Source organism: Strix aluco, chromosome W (assembly GCF_031877795.1).
Source record: "Strix aluco isolate bStrAlu1 chromosome W, bStrAlu1.hap1, whole genome shotgun sequence".
In the NCBI taxonomy this organism is placed as follows: Eukaryota; Metazoa; Chordata; class Aves; order Strigiformes; family Strigidae; genus Strix; species Strix aluco.
In genome coordinates, this window is record NC_133970.1 from 49,073,497 (window position 1) to 49,093,316 (window position 19,820).

Below are 19,820 nucleotides of genomic sequence, written 5' to 3' on the forward strand. Positions count from 1 at the left end.
CTCCTTACGTCCTTAACCTTTGAGCATCTGCCTAATAACAGTTGGCTGTTGGCTGTCTCTGGGTTAACTCAGGAAAGAATTCCAGTCTTGGTTTTCTCGGTTTTATGAGTTTAAAAAATACCTGGAATATGCCTGACTGTAACTTACAGATTTTGTGGTTCAAAATAATGCTTTGCTGTAGAGCTGGTCCCCACATTTTTAGGACAGAGGCTAAAACCTCAGACATTGTAATAGCAGTTAATACTTTATGCATATGATTGATATTGCTGTGGTGCATTTTATGATCTGTGAAGCTGTTGACATCTAGCATGGATTTCGGAGATAGTGCCTAACAATTCTTTGGTATATTTTTTTGCATTAAAATGCAAAACCATCCTTGGTGTCAGTAAATACGTTGAGTAGAGGGATAAGGGGACAAAGTTTCCATTCCTTTGCATACATGGCTTCACTGAAATCAGCAGGGCCAATCTATTCTTATTTCACACTATAGCTTAACACATCAGGCAAATGTATTTTAGCCAATGACAGATAGCTCTCTTCTTTGTCATGGTCTTATGTTTGCAATTAAGTTCCCCAGTTAGTTTGCTAACAAAAAGAGCTTAAAACTCAAATACTAGTTTTTATTCACATTTTGTTAGTGTATTTTGGAGCACAGATAGAGTTCAAGCTATGAACTTACTGCTTGTAAACAGGCAGAATGAAGATATATTCTCAGGATAAGGAGTCCTGCTACCTTCAGTAGCTCCCTTGCACTATTTGTCTCTAGGAAGCTTTTAATGAATTATGAGGAGTGACCATAAAGTTATATACCATTAATAGAAAGTTGCTGGAAAGTGTCAACTGCAGAAATACAGGACATGCAGTTGTCATACCTTCACTGCTTCCTAGTTTCCCACATGCCAGTTCAGAGACAGAATAGTGTAACTGAATTGGTTAGTAATGAGCAAACTAAAATAGCATCTGGTCAGCTAACTTTTAAATCCAGGAGAGAAAACAAATTGCTATACGCAACAGTTCTGCAATATTTATTAGAAAAAAAAAATTCAGGCAAAATAGCCTGAATTACAATTGACCCTTGTAAGCAGATGATGCAAATTTTAATGTTAGTGAATTAAACTGTCATTGTTTTCATGAAACGCTGATGTGATTTACTCCAGATAAATAGACAGGTATTTAGCTTGACATACAGCTTTTATAGGAAGGTGGAAGCAGATTCTGGAAGCTGTTTTTTTCAAAAAGGAAAGGCAGAGAAACTACTAGTGTGTATCTTTGCACCAGAACTACTGATTCCCTTCTGTTCTCTCACCCGTTGATACTATAACTAGGATTGTGCATTCAATTGAATCTGTACATAGTACTTAGTAACTCACTGAAAAGTGACTTTTTTCCCCTGGCTTCATACTTCATACCATGGTTAAGTAACTTTATACTTGGTGTTTGTTAGCGGAGCATAAGTAGTTCAATCAGATTGATTTATATTACGTTGCTCACAAATTGGTATTAAAAGTATGTATAGGCAAAGAGACGAATTGTAGATCCTGGTATTATACTCTGTATTTTTATCAAACTTTCCATTATTTTTTATTTCATAAAGTCTTGCCTGTCAAGTGCAAAAACTCTCATCACTCTTGTGAAGGCCTTTTGCATTTAGAATGATTAAATTTTCAAGCTTTTCTTGTGTAAGGACTTACAGGATTGTGTTGTAATTAAGAACAGTTGAAATGTTTTCAGCTTTATTCTTAAAGTGAATTTTTTTATCTTTTTTGTAAGTTTAAGAGGTGTATAGCCAAGGGAAATCCCAGAAGTTTTCCTCTTTCTGAATCCTAAAGTTGTTTTTAAATCCCTTTTGTATCTTTTTTTAACTAGTTCCCATGGTCCCCCTTCTTCTTTCCTAGGACTGTCTTGTCTCCAAACCCCATTTTCCTTTCTCTCTTCCTCTCTCTCTTTTTCTCTCTGTCACAAGAGACATAGACATAACATGAATGTACCTGGATCTTATGAAAGTTGTTTAAAAAGTGCAAGGGAAAGCCAGTGATCAAAGCAGGAGTGCATTAGATGATTGTAGAAGCAATAATGAGATTCCAGATACTGGAATGTGGTTGGAATAAAGATGGGATAGATTGCATGGGTTTGAAAGGGAAGATGCTACTTGGAGGTTATTGACCTTGTGGGGCTTCTGTAGTTTCCATAAAGTTCACATAAGCACCCAATATTTAGGAAAGGATGCTGATAACATAATATGAATGTATGACCTAAGCTTTGGATTTTATTTCACATTCTTTCAGTATGTTGTGATTCATAACATGCTGCACCACTTAATGAGCATTTGGTAGTGGAGCATTAAAATGGTTACTTTTGGGTGCTTATCTGAACTAAACTTTGAACCTTCTGAATTTCACCCATAATTATAATCAACCTTCTAGTTTTAATCATGTTGCCATCAGTATTTCAGCAATGAGGCTGAAAATTACTCTAGGTTGATGCATTTCAGATCAAAATTGTAAGTTAAAATTCAAGCTAGTTATTTTTATGCTCAATTTTAGCAAATGTTCATCAAGAGGTGCAGCATATTATAGATGAAACATGCTGAAGTAACATAAAATCCTAATTAACATTTTAAAATTTTATGAAAAAAAAGAAAATTCCCAAATTATTGTAGTTTAATATGCACTGTGAATGTATTTCCCATCTTTTTTTTTTTTTTTATGATGGGCCAAACTGCTAACTTTTGTTGGAGGCTTTCATTAGTGTTGAAGACATTAAGAACAGCACAGCAATTTGATCTTTGCTCATATTACCGAGTTTTCATTGTGCTGTATTGTTACCATTTATGATGATTATGATATAGGATGCTTAGATGTTACATAATTTGAAATGCCTACGTGTAACTCTGCATGACACAACAGAAAGAGGCTCCATCATTGATAACACTTAGGCAAAAGGAAGATAATTTGATTTGCTGTTTTTTTTCTCTAGATGGGTTCAGCTTTGTTTAATTTACTGCAAATACAAGCATCCGAATTCCAAACTGAAGTCATGGAGCCCTAAGATACACCATTACAGGTTGTCATCTATCTTGTCTTGATCTTGTGAAAGGCCTCAGCTTCAGTTTATGTTTCTTGGATTTTTTTAAAACACTTTCCCTTGTCTGATTTACAAATTAATAGTTATTAAATCCATGCACTTGGAGACTGACTTTGAGGTCATTGATTAATTTTCAGATTATGCTTCTTTCTCTTTCAGTAAATTATTCACAGAAATTTAATGTTGGCAAAAGATATGTTAGCTTAATCCTATGTTCACCAATGAAGAAAAAGTTACCATAAAGAGTCATCTTATGTTTGTGGGTGTGGGGGTGTGTGTGTGTGTTAGTATGTGAAAAAAAGCAGTATACTTTCTACTAGTGATTTTGGGCCTGACCTTTCCAGGGCAGTTCCTCATATGTTTTTAAGGCTGGCCTATTAAAAACAGCTACTTAGAGATGTTATTGATAGGATAGTGGTAATAAGGAAATATTTCATCTCAGTAATTATGAAACTAAGGTAGTACCATGTATAGGGTTGAGCTGCAGAACAGAAAGCTTTATGCACCTTAGAAGAATTTCTCTGGTAACTTTCCAAAATCAGCTGAAAATAAAGAAGACATAGCCATAGTAGTACCTGGTATAATTCCATTTTCATTTAATGAAATAAGAGCAGAGATGGATTTTCCACTTCTTTTTAGCTGTCTTATTTGTTTTCAAATGACCATTAATGTTATTTTTCATTTCATGTACAGGCTGATGGAGAATGTACTTCAAATTCTACTCTTTTAAATGCAAATCAGCAAGGGAAAATAAACAACTTTTAAAATGTGTGGCTATGTTTAAAAGAAATTACAAAAATACATTCTTTTGTTTCTTGTTTTTAATATAAATTATTTCTACAAATTGATACATTGTGTTATTTTAGTTAATAAGTTCTCTGTGTTTAGCATAGTTTTCCATAAGGAAATATTCTGTTGTTTTTGGGATATTGTATGTCTGTCTTAGACAGAACTCCTTTGTGATTTAAGCAGAGGTTTTTGCTCAAATATTAATAGTGTGATACAGCCCATAGTAATTTTGCATTACTTTTGTTTTGTCTTTATGGTTTTATATAAGCAAACTCCTGCTGAAATTAAGGGTTGAATAAGGACTATCAGACTATGTCAGTAATAATACCTACTTTTGATGTAGTGCTTTTCATTCTATCTCCCAAAGCAATTTAGGAAGAAGGAAACGATTTTTCTCATATTATGGAGTAGGGAGGTGAGCTGACATGCTTAGAATCATCCTGCAAACAGATGAATGACTAAAATAGTTTTGGAGTCCTGTATTCATTAATTCACATAGTTCAGCTGATTATTTGTTTGCAATTGCAATGTCTGGGAGATGTTCAGTGAATTTGGAGGAGTCTACTGCCACAAAGAAGCCCAAGTATACAGAAAGAATGCATTTTCTATTGGAAGGAAATTGTTATATACTCTCATTTGTGGATACGTTGGCCTGGCAATGAAATACATGTTTTAATTATTACTTCCCCTTTTATGTTAATATATAGAAGATGTAATTGTGTAGGTCTATCAAAAGTGAAATTCTGCAAGTAAACCCTGGAGCACAAACCAGAATTCTGGATTCAAATCACCCTGAAATATAGATGTTTTCAAATTCCAGACTGTTATCCAGATCTGATTTTTTGCTTCTGTCTATATTGGAATGGTCGAAATCTTTGTTTCTTAATGCAGTTGAATTTTTGGCTTTTCAGAACATTGACCCAAACTTCACAAATTCAGCACAGCTATTAATTTAAGCACCTGAACTTGATCAGATGCAAAATAAGCACAGAGTCAGAAGGAGAATCTTCAGTCTGACACTTTTCATAGAATCAAAGAATAGTTTGGGTTGGAAGGGACCTTTAAAGGTCATCTAGTCCAACACCCCTGCAATGAGCTGGGACATCTTCAACTCAAAGCCCCATCCAACCTGACCTTGGATGTTTCCAGGAATGGGGCATCTACCACCTCTCTGGGCAACTTGTGCCAGTGTTTCACCACCATCACTGTAAAAAATTTCTTCCTTACATCTAATCTAAATCTCCCCTCTGTCAGTTTAAACCCATTACTCCTCGTCCTATCCCTACACCCCTGATAAAAAGTCCCTGCTCAGCTTTCTTGTAGCCCCTTTAAGTCCTGGGAGGCCACTCTCAGGCCTCCCCGGAGCCTTCTCTTCTCCAGCTGAACAACCCCAACTCTCTCAGCCTGTCCTCATAGGAGAGTTGTTCCATCCCCTGATCATTTTTGTGGCCTCCCCTGGACCTGCTCTAACAGGTTCATATCTTTCCTGTGCTGAGGATCCCAGAGCTGGAGACAGCACTCCAGGTGGGGTCTCACGAGAGCGGAGTAGAGGGAGAGAATCCCCTCCCTCAACCTGCTGGCCACACTGCTCTGGGTGCAGCCCAGGATACAGTTAGCCTTCTGGGCTGTGAGCATGCATTGCTGGTTCATGTCCAGCTTTTCATCCACCAGTACCCCCAAATCCTTCTCCTTGGGGCTGCTCTCAATCCCTTCGGCCCCCAGCCTGTATTGATACTGGGGATTGCCTCGACCCAGGGTGCAGGCCCTTGCACTTGGCCTTGTTGAACCTCATGAAGTTCACATGGACCCACTTCTTGAGCTTGTCCAGGTCCCTCTGGATGGCATCCTTTCCCTCCAGTGTGTCAACCACACCACTCAGCTTGGTGTCATCTGCAAATTTGCTGAGGGTGCACTCGATCCCACTATGAAGATATTAAACAGTATTGGTCCCAATACGAATTCTTGAGGGACACCACTTGTCACTGATCTCCATCTGGACATCGAGCCATTGACTGCCACCCTCTGGATGCGACCATCCAGCCAATTCCTTATCCACTGAACAGTCCAACCATCAAATCCATATCTCTCCAACTTAGAGAGAAGGATGTTGTGGGGGACCATGTGGGGGACCTTACAGAATCCAGATAGATGGCATCCGTAGCTCTTCCCATGTTCACTGATGTAGTCATCTGTCCTAGAAGGCCACTAGGTTGGTCAGGCAGGACTTGCCCTCGGTGAAGCCACGCTAGCTGTCTCAAATCACCTCCCTGTCTGCCATGTGCCTTAGCACAGCTTCTAGGAGGATCTGTTCCACGAGCTTCCCAGGCACAGAGGTGAGGCTGACAGGTCAGTAGTTCCCAGGGTCTTCCTTTTTACACTTTTTAAAAATGGATGCAATGGTTCTCTCTTTTTCCATAGACTTATATATATTTAGGTTCTCAGGTGGTCTTGAACCTGATCTTCTCTTACAGTGGGAGGGACTTTGCTCCCCCAGTCCCTCCCTTGTGGTCCATCCACTTGAGAGGTGTGGGAAGAGAGACTGCCAGTGAAGACTGAGGCAAAAGAGTTGTTGAGTACCTCAGCCTTCTCCTTGTCTGTTGTTACCCATTTGCCAGTTGTGTTCATCAGAAGGGGTACACTTTCTTTGACCTCCCTTTTCTCGCTGACATACCTGTAGAAGTGTCCCTTGCCAAGTTCATCTCCATCTGCGCCTTGGCCTTCCTAACCCCATCCTTACACAACTGGGCAGTGTCCCTATACTCTTCCCAGGACACCTGTCCCTGCTTCCACTGCCTGCGCATTTCCTTCTTGACCTTTACTTTGACCAGCAGGTCTCCACTCAGCCATGCCGGTCTCTTGCCTTCCTTGCCTGATTTCTTACATCTGGGGATCAAGAGCTCTATGGAAAGCATCCTTCAAGATCTGCCAGCTCTGTTCTGCTCCCTTGTCCCTGAGGGCAGTTTCCCAGGGGGTCCCATTGACTGACTCCTTGAACAGCTGGAAGTTTGCTTTCCTAAACTTCAGGGTCCTGACTTTACTCTTCACCTGACCCATATCCATCAGGACTGCAAACTTCACCAGTGCATGATCACTGCAGCCCAGGCTGCCTCCACTCTTGACATCAATCTTTTAATTATAATTTGACAATATAAACCATACATGACACTTAAGCAAATCAATTAGATTAATTTTGCTCAACAAAATGAGCAAGTAAATTAGATGAAAAAGTATAAAAGGCAGGACTATGACAGGAGCACCTCATACTGTGTCTGAAAGGAATCAGTTTTAGGTTTTCACTTTAAAATCAATACTGAATTGAAGTTTGGATTCATGGTTGATTTTGATGTGAATTTGATTTAGTGTTTAATTTTAGCAATTTAATGGTTGTGAAATTTGTAATCTAGTTAGAGGTTTTTCAAGAATCTTTGTGATGTACCTTTTGTGATTTCCCCATTTTATTTGATATTTTAAACCATACGTTTATTTGTGAATGTGTACCTTAATCCGAAAATGTTATCATCTGAATGACAAAAGTGTTTTATTTAGAGATTTAAGTAAGTAAATATTTATACTGTTTGCATTTCTTCAATGAAGTATTCTTATTTGAAAAGTAAGATAGTCTACATTGGCTGCAGGTATGCTTTTTTTTTCCTCCTAAAAAGAGACAATGCAAGAAACATGAATCTTAGGGTAAAACTTAACATTTGTTCCTGTTGAGATGTATAGAAAAGAGCCTAGGTGCCAGATACTCATTCATTTCTTCAGAGAAATAATGAAATTGGGGGGGGGGGGAACACACCTAATAACTTGTATTTACTCACACTGTCTTTTCCTTTTTGCTCTTTGTATCAAGGTTCAGCCATAGAACCTGTACAAGAATTTTTTGTAGGGTATGATTTCAAGCAGCTGTTAAATAAAATGCAATAGTAATGATCATAAGATCATTTTAAAAATCTGAGTATCTTTCCAATTTTCAAAAATACTTAAAAATAGAAAATATCTACAAGCAGTTTGTGAACTCTTACACAGATTACAAAGTAATACAAAGATTATCATGTAAGTCAGTTATAAAAGCAAACCACTTCTGATTCCATTCTGCATACATAGCCCATTCCACAGGCAACTGAAGTGACTGTGAAGATTTCCAAAGTGTTCAGCCAACTTTGGATCATGCCCACATTATGAATTTCAACCCTTAGTTTTAACAATGAATCTCTAATGTCAACAGAACTGGCTTAATTTAAATGAGTAAATGTGCAAAACCAAATGAGAAAATATCGTAGGAAAAAAGATTATTTGAAAGAAACTGTGTTTCTTTAACACTGACAATGCAGGGAAATAGGATAGGCTAAATCATTTATGAAATATCAGCCACAAATCTAAAAAGCCTAAAGGAAATATTTTAGTACATAGCTCAATTAGTACTAAATACACGTGCACTGTTTTAGCATGTTACAGAAGGTGAGTGCATGTAGTCTGAGCTCAGAAACTTTTTGGTTTAAAATAAAGGAAACAAAAATAAATGTTGCTGTTTAATATTTCAAAATTAATAATATCCTTTTACCATGGAATTTTGAGGCAGATAATGACAGTAGTGAAGATACTACAGCACATCTGAAGACTACTTTTACAACACTAAAATATACTAAACCCAGTATTATCACTAATCAAGAAAAAAATAACTACAAAACATTAGTTGCATGACAGGTGTGAAAAACACATTCTTGTAGTCTACAATTTGATGCTTCCAGATTTTTTTGGCAGAATATTCTTAGGTAAAATATGGTGCCTTTGAAATTGCTCCAGAGCATTTCACAACATCTATAGATTTATCTCTCCTTATAGTCTCTGTTCAAAACAAATTTATGTATACATGTGTGTATGAGGACTGGAAGCAATTTTAGGCTGTTATTCTGATCAACTTACTTCTTCCTTCTTTCCTAGGAAGTGTGTAGAGAGCTCTGGTGCCTCAGCAAAAGTAACCGCTGTGTTACCAATAGCATTCCAGCAGCTGAAGGTACTCTTTGCCAAACAGGGAGCATTGAAAAGGGGGTGAGTACAAATAATTTATTGTTTGAAGACCACAGGAAGAAAGAACTAGAAAATTAAAGTCCTTATGAGCAACTATAAGAGTTCAAAAAGAGAGTTATTAGGTCAGAATACATTTGCATCCTAATGGAAGTGTCCTACATAATTTAACAATTATTTTATATATGTAATTTAATAAAACATTTATCCTTGCTATAAAATTCTATCACCTGGATCATAAAAAATCCTGTTACATATTCTCTGTATATTTTTTGAGTAAAAACTCTATTATTTTTACCTTTATTAAATTTTATAGCACTCTTCCATAAAGGACTGTTAAACTCTAGGTCTGTTATGGACTATGAAAATGTGTAACATAGATCTAGAGCCTGAACTCTGTTATTTTGATAGAAGATAAAAAAACTTTATTCCTTCAGATATAAGCTGATTCATACAAGCATATAGAAAAAAAGTTGCCTTAATAAATGGGTTTTCTAAAAGCCCATGTTTCCCAGTGAACATTATATTCTGACTTTGAATTATTCTTTTAATATTCAGTTATACTTACATAACTGCTTAGCTTGAAAGGACTTTGCTATGCAGTCTGATAAACTGTCCTATGTAACAGAAAAGTACAGAAAGTCAGTGTTGCAACAGATAAGCCTAGTGCTACTGTATCTGTCTGAACATTTGAATTTTGATTTTAAAGAGTTGACTGTGTATATCAGTAGTTTCAGACAAAGTTCTGAAAATGAGTTTTAGATTAAGAATAATAGTAAAAGAGTGTTTCTCAATTACAAGGCAAAATCTATACAGATCTTAGAGGAGAGAAAAAGATTTTAATTATTAATTTATGGGATATGTACTGTGAAAAAAAATGAATTTCATATACCTTTTTTCAAGATAATACATTTTATGCAGGTTTTTACAAAGTAAAGAGAACTTATATTAAACAATTTCCAGTATCTCTCAAAGTGTTGTTGCATCTGTCCTTAAGATTTACTGCTCCATATTGGATTTTTTTCCTAACAGTGACTACTGTCATCTGTTGTCTGTTCCGACTCTTACCATGCTAGATGGGCTACTTTCAACAAAGATTACACTGCATTTTGACTTGCCATCTGATGTTTAAGTAAAAAGAATGAAAGCTTTTGGGCAGCTATCACAGTTTATTAATCCTTGCCAAAGGCTTCATTCAGGACCCATGACCTAGCATCATTCTGGTGGATTTTCTGTGCTGAGTGTGTGAAAGCACAGTTTAAATATCTGGATTGTTTTGGTGATCTAAATTCAAGTTATTACTGGATATTAAGTTTCCTTGCAAAATAATTGTAGAAGCACTGATTGAAAATCCATTGTTAAAGATGGGATGGCAACCTTAATTGAATTAATCTTTTTTTCCCTATGAAAAATGAAATCGATTTTCCTCACTTACAGTACTTGCTGTATGAGTTTTCTAAATTTATACCGTTGTAAATCTTAGTTCTGTTAAACAGCTAAAATTCATATAAAAAATTATCTCAAATGTGCCACAATGTCATATTTTGTTTTATTGGTAATGATCTGTAGAAGTCCCAGACTGCTCAGATTAATTCACAGGGTTAAAATTTTGTGCACATTTTATATTTATTCAAATGCATCACCACTGTCCTTCTAATTGAACTAATTGAAAGTTGCTTCCCCAGTGGGAGAGAAGAATTAACATTCCAGTTCTAAATCTTTGATGAAAGGTTGTTCTTTTAAAACAGATGTTACCTCCTCTTGTTTCTTCATATACTGGTTACTTAGTAGTCCTTACATCATTATAGCAGATGGGGTTGCTATAATTTATGGAGGAAGCATATTTCTGTAGTCTCATTAGAAATAATGAAGATTTTGGTAATTTTTAATTACTCTGACTGAGATTCTATGCATCACTGGCCTCTGGTGAAAGATAAATTTTCACTAATTAAAGAGAGATGCCAAAGTGAGCAGTAAGTCCTCAGATTTAACTTCAGTAGAGAAGAAAAAACAGCATTTAAGGAGTTTTTACAGGAAAATATGGGAATGTGGAAGAAATGTTTGGATGACAGGAAATTACAGAGCACAGGGATTTTATACAGCTTTGGAAAAATAAGGTAGCTGAAATGCACCTGTCTATTGTATACAGTCATAATACTATAGAGTTTTGGGGTTTAACTTTAACTCTGAGTCTTTCATTTATTAACTTTGATTTTGACATGTTTGTAATATTTATAATGTATTTTGAATTAAATTATTAGCATACATTTTTACTCTTAGAATCATTTTAATTTCTAGCTTTTGACTTTAGCATTAGATACCTAATCATATACTCCTATGGCCTCTTTAATAGAATGCTGCAAGGGGATTATTGTCTTTAGTTAATAAGATCATTATCACTTCATTTATCACTACAATGAGAAGAAAGCAAAAAAAATTTAATCCTTCATGTCTTATTCACATAAATACTTCATTCTCCATCATAATTGAACCATTAGAGGCATTGCAAAACACTGTGCCATGTGGTTATATCTATGCTAGCTAAAAATATTTGAGTTCACTATATGGACTGCATTATGTGTTATGCAGATATTGAGTGATAGTCTGGATTTAAGAGAGGCTCCACATGAAGGGTACATTCCTCTGACAGATGCCTGCTTATTGGCATAAATCTCTGATTTGTAAATTTAGAACTGCAAGAAGGATAAACCTTCCTTTTCACAGTGCAACTCCATGAAATCTTGTGTCCTTGTTTTTTTTCTGAAGAAGGGTGTGGTGGGTTGACCCTGGCAGCTAAGCCCCCACCCAGTCACTTGCTCATTTCTCCCCCCCAAAGATGGAAGAGAAAAATCAGAACAGCAAAAGCAGTAAAAACTCATGGGTTGAGATAGAGACAGTTTAGTAAGTGAAAGGAAAAGAAAGAAAAACCAAACAAACAAGAGATGCAAAGGCAGTCACTCACCACCTCCCACCAACAGACTTATGCCCAGCCAGTCTCTGAGCAATGGCTGCTTTGGAAACACCCCCAGTTTTATTGCTGAGCAGATGTCATATGGTCTGGAATATCCCTTTGATCAGTTTGGGTCAGCTGCCCTGGCTGTGTCCCCTCCCAACCCCCTGTCCACTCCCAGCCTACTCACTGGGGTAGCACAGTGAGAAACAAAGCCTTGATGCTGTGCAAGCACTGTTCAGCAATAGTTAAAACACCAGTGTGTTATCTGCACTGGTCACAAACCTAAAACGCAGCACCATACTGGCTGCTATGAGGAAAATTGTTCCAACCAGACCTGGTAGAAAAGGCAATGCATTTTGATCCTGAGATTTAAAATAGTCTGCTTTATATGTTTCTGTAGACACATGAATGCTGTTTTTTTGTTTCTCTAACTGATAGAGGATGAGTTTTATGAACAGAAATGTGCTAGATTGTAACACCTGTTTTAAAACAGGTACAGCACATACAGAGAAAAAAAGAGGATAAAAATGTTTTGAGAAAATAAACAAATATGAATGTGGCTAGAAAAATAATGCTACAGGTTTCACTTAATATTAAATGGTAGCATGTGTTCGTATGCAAAACTGCATTTAGGTGCATTTGCTCGTGATAAGCTACACATTTTATTATTCATTGTTTTAATGTACATTCTTGAGAGCTTTGCACTTAGACTGACATGTTTGACAGTCTAGAAGTACCTTTTTATTCAAACTGAAATTTCTAATGAAAAATGAAGGATTTTTATTCATTTTCTTTGACTAACACTCTGTATAATCCTTGTTCATATCAAACTCCTATTCTTTTTTTTTTTTTTTTCTGAGTAGTGACTGAATGTTAAATTCTTTTTTCAGTTTCTTTCACAAAAATCCATAGTAATTCAGGTCATGGTGAGTGGCTGCATTTACTTGTTTACATATGTCCCACATTGCTGGGACTGAGGCTTTAGGTGAGTCTTAGGACTCAGGAAAAGAGAAAACTTGGTTTTGCTGTATCGATTAGTATCAAATCAACACTTGAGTCTTCCAGTAGTGCTTATGAATGTGGACAGGGATATGTCTATCTGTCTGTGTCTTCTGTGTATGTCTCAGTGCTTTTTGTCAAATTCATGTGGCCAATTCTGGACACAGAAGTCATCTGTGTTTCTCTTTGGAAAAGGTCAATACTGTGTCTGTTATGGGAATTCAAGGGAGTTAAACAGCAGGTGTCCACCTTTTGTAAGTGAAATGTGCAGATTCAGGTCACAGTAAACCTGAGGCCATGCTCTACTCTGTTGCCTAAGCCAATAACTTCAAGAAAGGCTTATCTAATTGAGCTACTCCAGATTCTCAGTGATGCAATAGACACCAGAATGTGGATCAAACTATGGGCTCCAGGATTATTTCTGAATGGTTTAAAAAAGGTTTCCGACTAAGGAAATGATAAACTTATTTTAACAATTAGCCGTTGTGTGAATTGCCTGTCATTTTGTATGTCCAGTGTAAGTAACAATATTGCAGAGGTTCAGTGTTTGCATGAATAAAGTACACATGTTCATTCTGTCTCTGAACAAATGGCCAGTCACTATTTTTTCTGTACCATGTCTAATGCCTTGGCACTACTTTTATTATGCCTGTAGGGTTAGTACAAATGAAGTGCTGCAACAAATTCTTCTTCCATTGTAACCTAGTCCAGATTTTATTTTTTAAAATGTAAGCGAATACTTTCTTAAAAATTCTATAGGGTGGAATTTTTCATTTTGCGTAATGAAGCCCCTACATGAATCCTAAGTGGAGGGTGCTTTACTAAACTAATCTTAGACATTCATCTTAGTGTTTAAAAGACTGTAAGCTATTTGCAGTTCCTTTAATGTGAAACATTAAGGAGGATGTATGAAGAAAAAAGAAAATCTTAATTTTAAGCTTGCTTTAATTTGTGTGTGTTAGGGACCTATAATTCAGCACTTAATAAAGACAATTAACAAATCACACACACCCTCACCAATGTCTAAACATGGCTAGAAAAAGTAAAATATTAGTCTTGTTATCTGTACAGAGAATGCTAATGCCTATAATTGTCATTGCCTGACCCTTATATTTTTCTGTCCTGATAACTCTGTCAGCCTGGGAGCTAATTTTGTGGGTTTTTTTGTGAAATCTTTCAGTGGTGTTATCAGGGAGAGTGCGTACCTTTTGGCACTTGGCCCCAGAGCATAGATGGGGGCTGGGGTTCGTGGTCAATATGGGGAGAGTGCAGCAGGACCTGCGGGGGAGGAGTCTCCTCATCTATAAGACACTGTGACAGTCCAGCGTAAGTAGCTAAAGTAAGCCGGAGCCAAAAAAAAGACACACTTGGAAATTATTCAGAACTGTGGTTTCACATGTTATCTATAAAAATGTTTTGCTAATTTGCCAACATTTGTCTTCAAAATAGCAGACAGAAACAGTTTAACAGGAGCAGCTCACTAGACATACTTTTAACATTTTTTAATGTATCTGTTATGTGTGTACTGTAAAGGTAGTTGGATTTATATTTAGTAGTAACCAGGACAGTTTTCTTTCTGCAATTTACTGTTCATGAAGAATATATTTAAATTATGCCTTAGATAGATTTCTTTCTTCTTAAGACATTATCTCTGATGCTTGTCTAGGATATAAAGTAACTATTACCAGTTACTTATTAAAAAATCAACACAGTATTTCCAAGATTTTGCATACAACTGCTTACATATAAGCCATAATTAGTATTATTATGTTGCATACAATACATTTATATGCTATCATGTCCAACACTTAGTTGTGACTTCCCACTGAATCTTAAAACAATTCAGCAACTTCTCTCCCTGCCACTACTTCCTGTTGGTCCATCTACTCTCTCTCAAGAGGGGCCAGCTTCTCCACTACAGCTTGGTCTATTGTGTGTATCTGTACTGGTCCTTTCATCTGTCTACTTCCCAATATCCTGAGCACTGTTCCGGAGAAGGTCTGTCAGGTAAGTGCTCCTCTGTCACTAGCACTTCTCAGATGGGGAATGCTTATTTATTTCCATTGCTGTTCTTTGCTGAATCAATCAGTGCTTTTTTTTCTGTTGCTGCTTGCCCTGTTCTGGTTACCTTATCACAGTTATAGGTCTTAGCAGAAGGATAGTTTTATTACTCCATACTTTGTTCTTGTCAAGTCCCATAATCTCTATTTCCATTGCCATAAGCCATAACTAATAAGTTTTTAAGACCACTTTTTCTTGAAAACATGAAGCTTTTGTGCTTATTTAATGAAAATCCATTCTGTGACTTTTGTCACTCCTTTCTTATCCTCTCCTCTCTGCACACTTCAGTTCTTTGTTGCTTGCACCCATGTTTTGCAAGCTAGGCTGTACTTCAGCTTTCCACTGTGCTCTGCAAGACAGACACCATAATGTCACATTACTGCTGTTTAAGGTGGTCTGTTCACCTCTCTATCATTAGCAATAACTATCAATCAAATCTAGAAAATATCATTACTTACTGAATGAATTCAAAAGCAAAAATTATCCATATGAATTGATAACAATTCAGACTATGTTACTGAGAGAATAATAAATTAAATACAGTATTTTTTTTCACAGAAGTATGTAAAAAATGCTAGTGAAATGTTTGGAGCATGAGTAATTTCCTAAGATTTTTTAACTCCTCCTGTCACCACATATATCAGTTGGTATGATGAAAGATGGTTAAATTTTAAATGTTTAACAGTGCAGCAAGCAAATGCAATATTTGTTTAAATTTTCTTTTGTGTATGTCTGCATTAGGGAAAAATTCCCTTTGCTTCATTAATTAACTTAAGTTTCTAGGATAGTGTTGCCTAGTTAAATATCTGTAATGTGGAAAATAGTATTGATTTTCTTTTTAGTTAATTGTAAATTCTTTTATTTCTTTATTATAAATCAAACACCATTTTTTTTTTCATTCTGCTTTTAAGGTATCAGCCAAAGATCTGATGTCTGAGTAATCTTCCATTGAAGTCAATGTTAATTCAGTATTTGACCTCTGTTGAAGATAGATAAGGTTCTTAAACAATTTGAGGATTTAAGAGCCAATATCTTAATCACACTAATAGAAACCTGCTTACTCTGGAGCTTTCTCATATTCAATACTGTTTATACCAAAACAGATTCTTGAACTAGAAAATGCAGTCTTTGCTGCTGGCTCCAGTATTTAGCAGACAGTGTTTCTTCATTTTGTTATATTTTCAAGTGTAATATGAGAAGATTAAAAAAAAAGTATCATGTAGGTTGTTGACACATTTCTTATTCAAGTTTTACAAAGCAAGCAAATATTAAAAACAATGCCTTTTTAGTATGTTCAAAATACAATTAAACTGTATTGCTTGGGATCTATGCAAACAGGATGAATACTATATGAGTGAAATTTTCAAATACCCAGTATTGTTTTGTATCTGCTTCAATTCAAGTCAATGCTACAATTCTTATTAAATAAAATATTTTAAAATCTCACCTTAAAACTTCTATGTACTTTTAAAATTTATTTATATGTTATATAATGTATATATCTTGGACTTGGATTTATACTAATAATGCATAAATATATATATAATGAACTTGTTTTATACTAATACATATGCTAACACATAAAACATGTTTTTCTAGGCCTTCAGGTGGAGGCAAATATTGTCTTGGAGAAAGGAAGCAGTATCACTCCTGTAATACTGATGTAAGTAAATTTTGTTCCACTGTAAAAGTACAATCTCAACTTGTCTGTTTTTTGTTTCAGCAGCAATGGATGCATTTTTTTCCCAGTTCAGAAAAGCTGTGAATTCTGTTTAAAGCGAATAAGGAGCATTCCACATCAGACCAAAGGTCTGTCTAGCCGAGTGTTTTGTCTCCCAGCAGTGGCAAATAGGTGCTTAGGGAGAAATTATAAACTTTTGGCTGTCAGGGCATGACTTTTCCATGGATATACTGTATGAGTTTCCAGAAGCTGGGTGTTAAAAGATTTCTTGAGCTTCACATCATATGTGTACCATGTTGTTTAACTGCCACAAATGGAAGTATCCTCCATGAATCCACTTTTAAACCCTCTTACCCTTTTTATACCTTTATAACTTCCAGTGCTAATGTGTTACACAATCCTTTTATACATTCTGTGAAAATGTATTTCTTCTGGTGTGTTTTAAACCTGCTGCTTTGCCATCAGGTATCCACTGGTTCTTGTATTATCAGAATGATCATGCTGTTTCATTTTAGAGCTGAGCCCATTCAAATAATGAAATACCACTGAGTGAGTGGGACAGTGTATAAATGTATAAAATCAAACTATGAACCAAAATTTCAAATTTAAGTAAGTAAAAATTGTACCAGAAAAATGTTCACACCAATAAAGAATTTCACTAGTAAGTTTCCAAGTCAGTAGCAGTACAAACATAACCAGGCTTCCATATTATTTTAGCTTCAGATTTGTCTTAATTTTCATCCTAAATCAAGACAGTTCATAACAGCAGGGGAGTCTATGTACCTAATGGTGGCATTTCACCTGTTAATGTTTTGATATATTTCAGAAAAAAATACAATAGTTATTATGCTGGTTCCTTGATAAAACCTTGTTTTTATGATTGTTATTACTTATCATGAGTACTAGTTCTTGAATCTTCTCTGTGGAGGTTATCCTCATTGTTAGAAAGTATTAAAAATTTCCAAATTCAAAATTACTTTTCTACTGCTAATCACAGCTGTTCTGTTAGTACAGCCAAGAAGTGTGTTAGGCCTTTGGGCACAGTGCTATGAGAGAAACTGAAGTTGAGCTGCTTGTCCAGTATGAACTGTAAAACTTTTCCAGTCAGACAATCTTTCAAATTACAGTGTACCATTCTGAAACTGTGACCATCTTATTTTTTCCATATCTTTATGGTTGGCTGTCTTTGTGCAATTTTCATTTGAATGAATCCAGCCTACCAGATGATATGCTGCAATTAATTTACTTTCATCTTAGTTTTCCCTCAGATGGTCTTTTTGTAATTGGAAAACTTCATAAGCAAGAATTTTGTTTATAGTTCCAATTCATAAATGAAAATGTTGAGTAACATTGAACATATTTTGAACGTATTAAAAAAGATAGGAAAATTATGGAACAAAAATAAATTTAAGTTGCATTTTATGCTTATACAGAATGTTTCAGGTTTCAGGCTATCATTTGGTAAGTGTAGTCTTCAAAAGGACTGCCTGAAAACTTTACTGAATCCACCTGAAACTGGATTCAAACTAATGATTCAGAGTGTTCAAGTTAATGATTTGGATGAAGAGCAAGATCCTGAGATAAGGGCTAGCACTTGTCAGTATTCACTGAGAGGATTTAGCCACTAAAATGGAAACTTATTTTATTGCAGAGGTTACCAAGTCTGTCTATGGATTGATGGATTTGCATTTTTAGAGCCAAAGACACTGGGCTATGTAAAAGCTTTGGTATCATTGGTATATTAGTTTGTGAAATGAATTTAACAGTACTTGCAGTATAGCAAACCAGAATTTAATCTGCAGGATTACCAAAAACCAGATAAAATATCAAGAAAGCAGGAACATCGTATGAGTGGCTTTGCTCCCACAGTTCCTTTAACTGCTCCCAGGTATGTCCCAGCCTTGTCTGCCGTTCTTGTCAGCAGTGAGATTCCAGGCTAAGCATGCTTGTGTGTATCTGGTTTTCTTTGAGACTTAGCAGAGCTGTCTTTGAGGAGGAAAGAGGATACAAACAGTGATTTTAGCACTTTAAATTGTGGCAAAACCTGAATCAATATTTAATAGGGTAAAAGAAAGATTTCACTTTGCTTACAGAATCACAGAATGACTGAGGTTGGAAGGGACCTCTCAACATCATCTTGTCCAGCCCCTTTTGCTCAAACCTCAAACACGTTGCCCAGGACCATGTCTGGACAGCTTTTGAATATCTCCAAGGAGGGAGATTCCACCACCTCTCAGGGCAACCTGTGCAAGTGCTCGGTCACCCTCACAGTAAAAAAGTGTTTCCTGATGTTCAGGATGAACCTTCTGTGTTTCCATTTGTGCCCATGGCCTCTGGTCTGGTCACTGGGCACCACTGGAAAGAGCCTGGCTCTGTCCTCTTTCCACCCTCACTTCAGGTATTTATACACACTGGTGAGATCCCCCTGAGCCTTCTCTTCTCTAGGCTGAACAGTCCCAGCTCTCTCAGCCTCTCCTCATATGAGAGATGCTCCAGGCCCTTTGTAGCTATTTGTTGGACTCTCTCCAGTATGGCCATGTCTCTGGGGAGCCCAGAACTGGACACAATACTGTAGGTGTGACCTCACCAGTGCTGAGTAGAGGGGAAGGATCACCTCCCTGGACTCCTCCTAATGCAGCCCAGGATACCATTAGCCTTCTTTGCCACAAGAGCACAGTGCTGGTTCATGTTCAACTTGGTGTCCACTAGGCCCCCCAGGTCCTTTTCTGCAAAGCTCCTTTCCAGCTGGTCAGCCTTCAGCACGTGCATGGGGTTGTTCCTCCCCAGGTGCAGGACTTTGCACTTCTTGTTAAACTTCATGAGGTTCCTGTGGGCCCATTTCTCCAGCATGTCAGGGTCCCTCTGGACAGCAGCACAACCCTCTGGCCTATCAGGCACTCCTCACATTGTTGTGTTATCAGCAAACTTGTTGAGGGTCCGCTCTTCCCCATCATCCAGATCATTTCTGAAGATGATATTGTTGCCTCAAAATACATCCAAGATCACCATCAAACAAGAGAAGTAAGACTACATCTCAAAGATCATATCGCAAGAATTTTTTTGAAGAGTATAAATATGGAAGTCGTGATCCTTCTTTGCTAATCTTCATATTTTATTGTTTTGTCCTAGTGTAAATATTTAGAAAAAGGATTTCATTTCATGTTGTTGGTGGTGGTGTGTGATTTAATTAACTTGTAAGGGTAACTTAATGCAATTAAAATGCCA

At 36.5% G+C, this 19,820-nt stretch overlaps 1 protein-coding gene across 10 annotated transcripts in view; it reads left to right on the forward strand.

Moving 5' to 3' along the window:
- Positions 1-19,820, forward strand: part of LOC141917562 (A disintegrin and metalloproteinase with thrombospondin motifs 6-like) — a 135,414-nt gene that overhangs the window by 56,265 nt on the left and 59,329 nt on the right. For all 10 annotated transcript variants that reach the window (XM_074810851.1, XM_074810853.1, XM_074810854.1 and 7 more), the window contains 3 exons: positions 8,818-8,925; positions 14,034-14,179; positions 16,514-16,577. In XM_074810851.1, coding sequence (XP_074666952.1) covers positions 8,818-8,925; positions 14,034-14,179; positions 16,514-16,577 — 318 coding nt within the window. The remainder of the gene's footprint in view (positions 1-8,817; positions 8,926-14,033; positions 14,180-16,513; positions 16,578-19,820) is intronic.